The 10,145-nt window shown below is 36.1% G+C and overlaps 1 protein-coding gene across 1 annotated transcript in view; it reads right to left on the bottom strand.

The window, feature by feature from the left end:
* Positions 1-1,937: 1,937 nt before the first annotated feature.
* LOC127960139 (matrix metalloproteinase-24-like) overlaps positions 1,938-10,145 on the bottom strand; it is a 35,220-nt gene continuing 27,012 nt past the window's right edge. Inside the window, exon 9 of the mRNA XM_052559721.1 lies at positions 1,938-7,281. Coding sequence (XP_052415681.1) covers positions 6,944-7,281 — 338 coding nt within the window. The 3' untranslated portion in view covers positions 1,938-6,943. The remainder of the gene's footprint in view (positions 7,282-10,145) is intronic.

The following is a 10,145-nucleotide window of genomic DNA, read 5'->3' as shown; positions in this document are numbered from 1 at the left end:
AGCAAAGTTTTCATCAGGCTTTTGTAACGTAAATTGATCAAGTTATCAGATCCTTATTCTTTGAACAATGAAGAATCCGTATTCTTGTTAATAAAGGCTTTTTGTTTTTAAAAATTTAAGTTAGACAGCATTTCTGTCCTTCTGTTATAGAGTATTTCTACAAATGATCTCAAAAACCTTTAAAAAATAAGCTAGATGTTATGTTTATTTTTTATAAAAAATAATATAACTTAATGCAATATAAGAAATAATACAATTAAACAGCAAACAAAAATAATACACTCTAATAAAAGATTAACAATCACTATAACTATTTTTATTTGCTTTTTTGACTAAAATTGTCAATTTTTAATGAACTAATATATACATTTTGGTATAATGTAGTCTGTGTACGTTTATTACGATAATTTTCTAATAACACTGTGTAACATAAGATCAAAAGAAAATACTTAACCCTTTCAGTGAGTCATTTTTCCTGCAATTTATTCATTTTAATAGCATAATAAAAATGAATTAGATAAATATATTTTCTGTTTTCTTTTTTTTAAAAAAGCACATTTACATTTCTATAATCTGTTGTTGTCTAAATGGCTGAGACTGTCGAGCATATTCCCACCCTATGGTTCCCACATGTTTTTGTCATCCGCTACAAACCTGGGTAGCAACAGGACACACCTCTCCTTACACTAAGGATTTGTGAGCCAATCACGATTGAGCTTCGGCGTGACGTGGTTTTTGTTGACACATTTTCGATTAGCTGGCCACCTGCGAAACGTCACTGCAGCAGCAGCGCGCACCCGTGACCCTCGACGTCCACCCCGCGTTTTCTGCCTGGAAACATCGCGAGCTAATCGGTGCTGTGAAAACGCAGGATTCCGGGGGCCGGAGTTAGCGTGGGGTAAAGTCTTGCCATGCTTCAGGCTCGTTAACGCACTATTGATCTGTTTTTGTCCTAGTCACGGTGTCCAACGCTCCCTTTACCGTGATTGCTGCTTATGTATGTTTCTACAGTGTCCTCAATACATTGATGTGCTGTCACGGTCCCAAACCGAATCATCTGCGAACTATTTTGTGTGAAAGTTGCAACATAAAGATCTAATAAATTCGGGAAGGTGTCCTGAGGCATGTACCATGGTTATACCATGTTTTTGAATCTATGTATTAAGTACCCTGGTACTTAACTATGTTAATTATTTAGTACCATGATACTTTTTTTTGTAGAAGTTTGATACTGTACAGTCATAAGCAGTACTAGTTTATCCTGTCTGCAGTGAATTTGCAATTGATTATAATAATCTCTAAAATATGTGTGAATGAAAAACATAAGCAATTCTAAATCTATTGTTTTTTCTTATTGTTAAAGAAATGGGGTCTGAACAGAGTTCGGCTGCTGATCAGCAGCAGAGGGATCCAGGCAATCTGCCATTACAAGGTGAAGCATCTTCATCCAGTGTCCAAACTGATACCGGTCCTGAGCCCAGGGACAGTCTGGATCCAGACACTGACCTGCCACAATGCCGAATGGGCACCAGAAAGGTAGACGACATGAGCTACATGATAGCCTGCACTAACTGGTGTTAAAAACCCGAGATGTAGCACTGTGAAAGAACTGATTAGACTGGACGTTTTGCCCACGAATGAGTGCCAAATTTAGTGTGGACAACATAAGACATGGATGCGCTGGGATTGAAATGCTGTTTAAATGGGTTTTATGCAAGTCATGCCATTAATAAGTTGTGCAGTATGTTTTAAGACATGGAGAATAAAGCTATGGGGCTCATTGTTTGTATTCACAAACACAATCAGCTGTGCACTTATGTACTGATTACATGATATCAAAAGCATGTATTATGTAGTTGTTATTAACCTGCACTAATGAAGGTATGTATGTATAAATATATCATTATATATAAAACATCCATCCAAAAAGCATCAAATGCTTGGCAATTTTGTCATTTTATTTTATTGACATTTCTTAGAACATGGTGATATTAGAGATACACAGTGTAAAACTGTAGACTGAAACCGAACTCAAATCGACTCATTGTTTATAGAATTAAAAACAGGATTTAAGAAATAAAACTTATTAGTAAATCACTCAGTTTAAGATCACTCTCATTCTTAATAATCAACATTATGCATGACAATGTGAAATCATAGGCTACCGTTAGAGCGAAAGAAAAATACAAAAGGTCTGAAAAGTTTCAGTAAATCTTTGTATTTACATGACCATTAAAACCTGGACGAGGCTGAGCAGACAGCGACATTAGACCTGTCAGAAAATATCAAAATTGCAAGGACAGAATCTGAATTTATTTAAACCGCAGAGTGAGACGTTCACTCTTTTAAATTCTTGTCAAAGGGAAAAAAGAACCAGTTATGTACAGGAATACAGTTGAAATTCCCCCACGGTCAGTCAAGAAAAAAATCATAATAAAAAAACAAAGCAAAAATCTTTAAAGCTATCTCAGATAAAATCTCCATTAAAATTAACCCGCTGTAATTAATTAAAAAGCATAAATACAGTTGGTTCCTTGACTTCCTCTGATATGTTTGTCCTATTGTTAGTCTCATAAAAGGACCATAAAAAACAAAAGGCAACAGCAGCTCGGGTTAAAAGTGACTGTTGTCCAAAGCCACGATCATACCCATTAAAAAGAGGCAAATTACCAGAGAATTCCTATTTATGTATCTCCCTGTACAGTTCTGTATTTATTTATTTCTTCTGTGCAACTAATGTGGTTATAGGCATGGCTTCACCTCGATTTCAAATTAAACTGTGTAGAATACCCATTAATGATAAATAAATAGCTTTTCATATGATAAGCCTCTATTGTTACAAACCTTTCACTTGACCCTACGACAAACATTTCTAAAGATATCCACCTTTGATAAATACACTTTAGTTCCGTTAAACATTTCATCTCAGACACAGCTGAATGTTCAGTGTGTTAATATATACACATAATGCTGGCTTTGCTTCAGAATTCCTCATGAAATGGCATGTTCAGCAACTTAAATGTCCTGTTATTTTTTTCACAAAGGAATATTTAAGTGATTAGTTAAGATTCAAAGAAAAGTCATGGTCACGTCATGCATTTTTAGTAATGCATGAAAGTATTAATGCCCTCAAAGAGGCATCTGAAACTGATATTCTAGAAATGGTCTCAATTACATACAAGGGTAAAGGTCATATCTGTAAATGTTGGTCATCCTAGATGCAATCCCCATAATGTTAATTTGCCAAACCAGGCAAATATATTGTACAGAAACCTATGGACGTAAACAATTTTGTGTTTGCATATAATTCGGGAGAAAGTTTATAGTCTGATTTTTATGCATTTTGAAACACCTTTATGTTAATGGCAGTATGACCATGCGTAAATACCCCTTGTGTTTATCCATTATTCTTCAAATAAATTGAACATTTTAACAAAAGAGTAACTTCTGTAGCATTGCCACATGTTTTCTTCCGTCACAAGCCATCCTCATATAGATAAAGAATATAATTTAACACTCTGAGCATTTGCTATATAAGATGTCAGGCATACATAATAAACACACAAAGCCTCTTAAGTATGGAACACACTATTGTGCCACATTGTCAAATTCAGTCCATGACTTATCGGACCAAGTGGTTTGCCGTCTTTTTGTACCATTAACAGCCCATCGGACAGATTCAGAGTTGAGGAAGACAATTGGTGATGCACAGTGTGTTCCATTAAAAATACTCCCACCCAGTACTTCCTGTACCCGAGACATTAGATAACTTCACAGCCACATTGCTTGTTATTGCAAGCAGGTGCTCTAGATTTGGAGCTGACTAATAAAAATGCTTATCTGAGAGACAATAACATCAAGTCTTTCCCAAGTGGGCACAAACATGTAAAATCTGCTCTAGTTTCATGCCACTTCTCTACCCACGACAAAGCTGCTCGCATATCAGATCCAAAAAAATTATATATGAGAAGGAGGGTAACAAAAATAAATGGTAACACCTTGTTTTCACTTATTAAAGGCATTGAATAATATATCAAGGTATGTATTCATGTAGCCACTGTTGAAATAACGATGAGGTGGAAATCAATGTTAATGAGCAGTGTTCAGTGTGCCATAGCAGACTTCAAGACAAGGCACAATGTCTTAAAGGGGCACAGTCACGTAACCCCTCCACAGTATTACTGCATTGAGCTAATCTGACCAAAACACCAGGCTAATTATAAATTTTTACCACCATGTAATAAAACATTCTATAGTCAATGCAAAGCAATGTCAAAAAGCATTGTCACACCAAGCATCCTTTTAACCAAAGAGCACAATGGTAATACTTCTGGGCATGAAGTGCCATGCAAATATGGATAATAATATCATTACATGGCACATATCAATGTACTATGACAAATAGATTTGATACTATCACTGTTTCATGTTACATCCCTAATTTTTTGTGATGGAGTTTCTTGCCACTAGTCCAAGGAAGCCTGGTTCTGGCTTAGATTAAAAACGAAAAAAGTAATCGTGAGATTTAATTCAAAAATCACATTTTGAGAGATAAAGTCTGTGAAATATAAAGGTGCAATTGCAAAATATAAATTTGCAAATGTGATTCCCAATTGTGAGCTATAAAATCACTTTGAAGCCAATTATGAAGACACTAATGGGAAATACAAAGTTAAAAATACAGACACAAATGTGAGATTTAAGTCACAATTAACTTTTTTTAATTTATTTATTTATTTATTTTTTACTCTGAGGCAAAACCAGCCTTCCATATAAGTCATTAAGAGATGCCGAAAAGTGTGTGGATGAATTGTTCAGTCTTGCATGTGAACAAATAATTGAGAGTTCAGGCTAAAATTATTCCACATATGCCAGTTTTTGCTATGTGCATTAAAGTACATAGTTGCATGATCGCACTAAAAGTTTGCTCTTTTTTTGTTATTCGAATCAGTGGTTATGTGATGGATTCCCTATAAAGAAGGCCCAAAAGCTTTAAGAAGACCACATAAACACACAAAGAGGGTACAATGTTACTTTGGAAGACAAAGATTTAGAGAGAAAACTCTCATGCCCACAAAACCTTCAACAGACTACTGAGACTATTCAGAAAACATTCATGTTGGTTGAATGTATTAACAAAATTATTATCTCTTAAGTAGTCGATCCTTTGGGCAGATGTATATATGGCCACTACAGAAGTGACGTCAGGTCACAAACATGCCATTGAAGCCAGTCATTGTAAAAATATGATGAAATTTGAATAGATGCACAAACCATTGGTGGAGACACATTTGAAGCATAAAAGTATATGCCAGGTAGTTTCTGTTGCCGATTCATGCTCCTTTGAACTGTGATTACAATATGTACACGATTCTCTGCGAAATAAATAAAAAATGGCTTTTTTTGTAGCTAAAAATGCTCATTCAACAGAGAAAAATTAAATGGATTTTATAACATGCAACTTAAATGTGTTAAGGCAAAAATATCAGTGAAACCCCAATGTTAAATGGTAAACTGTGTTAAGTGAAGCCTTATAGGGAGTCTCGCCAAAACTACCATCTTAATATTGTGATTAAGATGCTACAAATCTTTTCTAATCTACATATACGCCTGAAGCTTGTCCAAAAAGTTCCATTTGAAATTCCAAAAACATCAATTTCATCTCAGCTCCTTCCGATGTGCAGTGTATCAGATCAATTCCCACAACAGATGAGCACAAAGAGATGTGTTAATATGGTACAGTCAGACACACTTCACTGTTAAATAGCACAGTCGAACCAATAAAAGCACCCGACAGACATTTTTGAGCTAAGTGTTAGACAATCCACACCGAACACATGAAACTGAAGTCACTTCAATGTAAGACATACAGCATATTACGTTCATTTGAAGAGGATGGATGAACCGTTGAGAGATCATCTTCGGTAGGCAACGGTAACAAAGCTATTTCATATTCAGATGTGTTCATTGTTCATGTTCCTGCCTGGCACCAGTGTTTCAAATATTACACTTGGTGAAAAGGTAAGGTCATAGCAGGAGTCGTGCAAAGATGGTTGGAAACATGACCTATTGAAAGCAAAATATAGAGATTGCAAGAAATCAGACCTATTTTGACACAAAATTACTCTCCTATAAAGACCTAATGCCATCAAAAAGAGATCCTCTTTTGTTGCCGACTGATAAAAACAGCAAAAGAAGAAAAGGAATAGAGTTCAGTATCGAGTGGGAGTAGGTGTTAAGACTGCCCTAGTTATTATAAATCATTCTTCCTACTCTGTGGAAATGGGTAGGCAGGTGAGGAAAGGACACAAACAAACATTCAGATTGATGTTATGAAGCTAATTAGTTTGAAACTGCCTCCTAACCGCCAATAATAAGCATGTTGAAGTCTTCAAGGAGTGCCAGCGGTGAACCTTTTACCCAGTAAATGACAAAAGACTGCAAGAAATCCTTGGTATTCTTTTCTATGGCCTTTCTACCTACATAGTTTTCAAGTTATTTTTTGTCGTTTTGCTTGTTTCGTTTTGTAACACTTGAAATTCATGTACAAGTTTATGTTGACAACGGGACAAAGATTTGCTGGCATTTAGCAAATCTGCATTTCCTCTCTCTCTCTCCGGGAGAAGAGAACGTGATGGTGGTCTCGGTCAAATTGGAGTGATGGTTCCTCCACCGTTAAGACTTGACCTGGTTAGCATAAGGCCAGCACACAACTTTAAATGTTCAATAGCCAGAAGTTTTTTCCATTGGGCTTATGCTAAAAAATTGCAATTTGGATGGAAAGTTCTGTCTCAAGCCGAAAAGGAAGAGGATACTCCCTTTCCTCGTCTTTTGTTCCCGTTCTGGGACAAGGTTGTTCTGAAAACAGGCACTGTTCAAACCTCAGCATAGTAGCCCTCACTTATGTTCTCCAGCGTTTGGGGTCCATTGTGCCCCCGGTCCGTCATACCCACTCCTGTACGGGGTGTTTGTAGTAGGTCACGTGCTGTTGGACATTTTTGTTCTTGAACTGGAAGATAGTATATACAAGGACCAAAATGCACAGTGAGAGGATGCATGGGATGACCACAGCGATTGCGTTTACAGTGCTGGGTACGTCATTAATGGCGACCATGATGTCAACGTCATCGTGAGGGAGGTGACGGTCCTTGTTCTTTTCTACTTCTGATTGATCGCAGCCCATCCAGTCTTTGAGGATTGATTTTGGGTAGCCTGGCTCCACCGTTAACTTCTGGTTATCGAACTTCCAGTAATCCTTTCCTTTGTAAAAGTAGGTATAAACTAGAAAAAAGCAGAGAAACAAGTAATCAGTACATTTCCATAACCAAAATTCCGCTATTGATCAACAAACAGATAATCCCGCCTCCAAACTCACACCATTGTTTGAGAGAATGCTGCTGGTGGAGATGCTCAAACAAAAAGAAATGTTTTGAAATGCCACAGACCCAGTGTTTGCTTATTTATAGTTAAAAGATCTAGTAAATCCTTTTTATGTTTAAAAAATTACACTTCACTATCTGGAATCATTTGAGTTATGTATTAATTGGCATAATTTTATGACTGGAAATTTACTGAATGGAATGAGTTATGAGTGAAAAAGAAGTTAAATCATGCATGCACTTAATCACTGTAGCGCACTGCGCCACTATGTTAGCGTTTAGCTTAGCACCATTCATTTCTTAGGCTCCAAACAGGGACTCCTGAAAAGTGCTGCAAAGTGCTCTTCCACCATACATTATAGATATTATTTTTCACCATACTTGTTTAACTATTCATGTGACCATCTTTAAATAGGGAAAACATTGAAGTGTTTGGTGGCTTCTAAACTCATCCGTTTGGATCCTAAGTAATGAATGGTGCTAAGCTAAACGCTAACATAGTGGCACTGTGCGCTACAGTGATTAAGGAAACACTATACTGCAGCTGTTCCATAAGCGCCACCTGCTGGCGAGTGAATTTGTGTTTTCATTCAGCCCAAGCTAAAGATGTAAACAAACAGATGTAAACATGAACCAATCATAGAAAGCCATTCAATATAGACCTTATGTAGCTTTGCCCCTTTTCAGCACTGTGCTCTTTGTCTTTTGCCTTTCATTTGTATTTCCACAGCGTGAAGGTAAGGTAGTCCAAATTTATAAATAAAGAACCGCTTGTTTCTTTAAATGTTCCCAGCCTACTGACATTTATGTCATCAAACATTACAATGCACATGATAACTTTTTTTTTTTAAGTCTACTGTAAGTAAACCCTCTTCACTTGCTAATTACTCTTTAACAGTAATAATATAGAGCTGCTGCAAAAGCAAAGGTTCAAATAAAATTTCTAAAGATGGCTGCGCAGTTGTTTCTCCAACACATAAGGTCAATAAGAAAATATTTGTCTTTTCATACAGTCAGAGATGCACGACCTCTTCAGAAAGCTCAATTCATATTCATGATCACAAAAATAGCTGTCCTTGCACTCAGTGACACAGTATTTCAAAAAGTTGTTCCAGTGTTATACAATTCCTCAGAGAGCTGTCAGTCTGATTGGCAATGGCACATAAACGGATGCATTCGAGGCACTCACAAACCGAATCTATACGAGCACAGACCCAGAACTAGACGTAAATACCATGAATAAGTTTTAGACAGCAACCCCTGAGAGTGTGATTGATGAAGTGCTCGTCCTTCCTCTGTTACTTTCCCTGCTCTTGCACTCTTGCTGAGCAAAGACGTGCCAAATCCCTCTTGCAAAATCTGAGTGACAGAAAAATCATGAGCTACAGGCAAACCAAACAGCCCATATAAACCCTCTTGGCTTCTTCATCTTGTGTCCCGGCCCTAGGCTCCATGTTTGAGACGGAGGTTATGACATGACTCACAGAAAAGATGATCGTTCCTACACTGGACATTACTCAAGAGAGGAGGAGAAATCTGAAATTCTATGCAGCAACAGCAAAAATACTTGACTCTAGAGTATGAAACTTGAGGATTTACCATTCGACCTGACTGACACTAGCATCAACATCAGCCTCAGCACAAGTGAGAATAACTGTTCCTCGCTCATCATCCATAGTCAGGAGCCCGTTTCGGTTTCTGTTGAGCTAAACTTTCATTTTGATTCAGATTTTTTACAATTCCCCACTTTATTCACATTTCAGTTATATATTAATATTTTGTTTGCAATACAACATAAACCAACATGGATTATTAGAATGCTTTATCAAATATTTTATATAAAACAATTACATTACATTTTCATTCTTGTTTTTTTTCATTTTTCATATTTTTTATTTTTGAAATAAATACTGAAATTGTTACAATTTATTACTGTATTGTTTTTATCAAATATTTTATACAAATAAAATGTCTTTACAAATATTTTATATATTTTTTTATTATTTTAAATATAAATATTTAAAATATTGTAGTTCATTACTATATTCCTGCAGCCAGTAAATAAAACATTTTAAATAAAATAAAATTCTCACTTGACAGATTTCTCCAGTATTTCATTTCTTTCTAGCATTTTCAAGTCTTTTCAGTTTTCTTTTTAGAGCAAATACATTGGCACTGGCAATACATGTCCAATGCTTTGAAAAGCTATTTATATCTAATATTGTTTTTTAGCTATATTGCCTAGTCATAGTATCACTTTAAAAAGTATTAAACCACATTCCCACTTTACATAGTACCTTCCAATGATTTCCAATCATTTTGACATTATGTTCCCTGCATTAAAACATTGAGGGTCATATGATCCATAACATTAGCTCTCTACCGTAAACATAACATCACATAATACAGTATCTTGTTACAATCAGCTGCCATTTTGCTATATTTGTAATCATGCATCGATTGTGACAGTGAATTTTAATACCCAAAAGTTGTGACTGTCTTTTCCTCCAGACCCTTTGCCAATCCAGACCTGCTATTAGATCACCACTGAGGATGAGTCAGAGCCAAAACAGTCACTGTGACAACACAACAATATTCCAGTCACTGCGCCAAACAAACACTAATCAATTACTCTACAAGACTGAGTGGAACACAAGACCTCAGCGCATTTACTTCTATTACCTACTCAATAAAACACACAAGTATGTTGCGATAGATGAACAGTGTCAAAATAGCAGCAGCAGATCATACATGCAATAAATAGTT

This window comes from Carassius gibelio, chromosome B6 (genome assembly GCF_023724105.1).
Source record: "Carassius gibelio isolate Cgi1373 ecotype wild population from Czech Republic chromosome B6, carGib1.2-hapl.c, whole genome shotgun sequence".
Taxonomy (NCBI): domain Eukaryota; kingdom Metazoa; phylum Chordata; class Actinopteri; order Cypriniformes; family Cyprinidae; genus Carassius; species Carassius gibelio.
The sequence above is the reverse complement of the archived record's forward strand: the minus strand, read 5'-3'. Positions and strand labels throughout refer to the sequence as shown.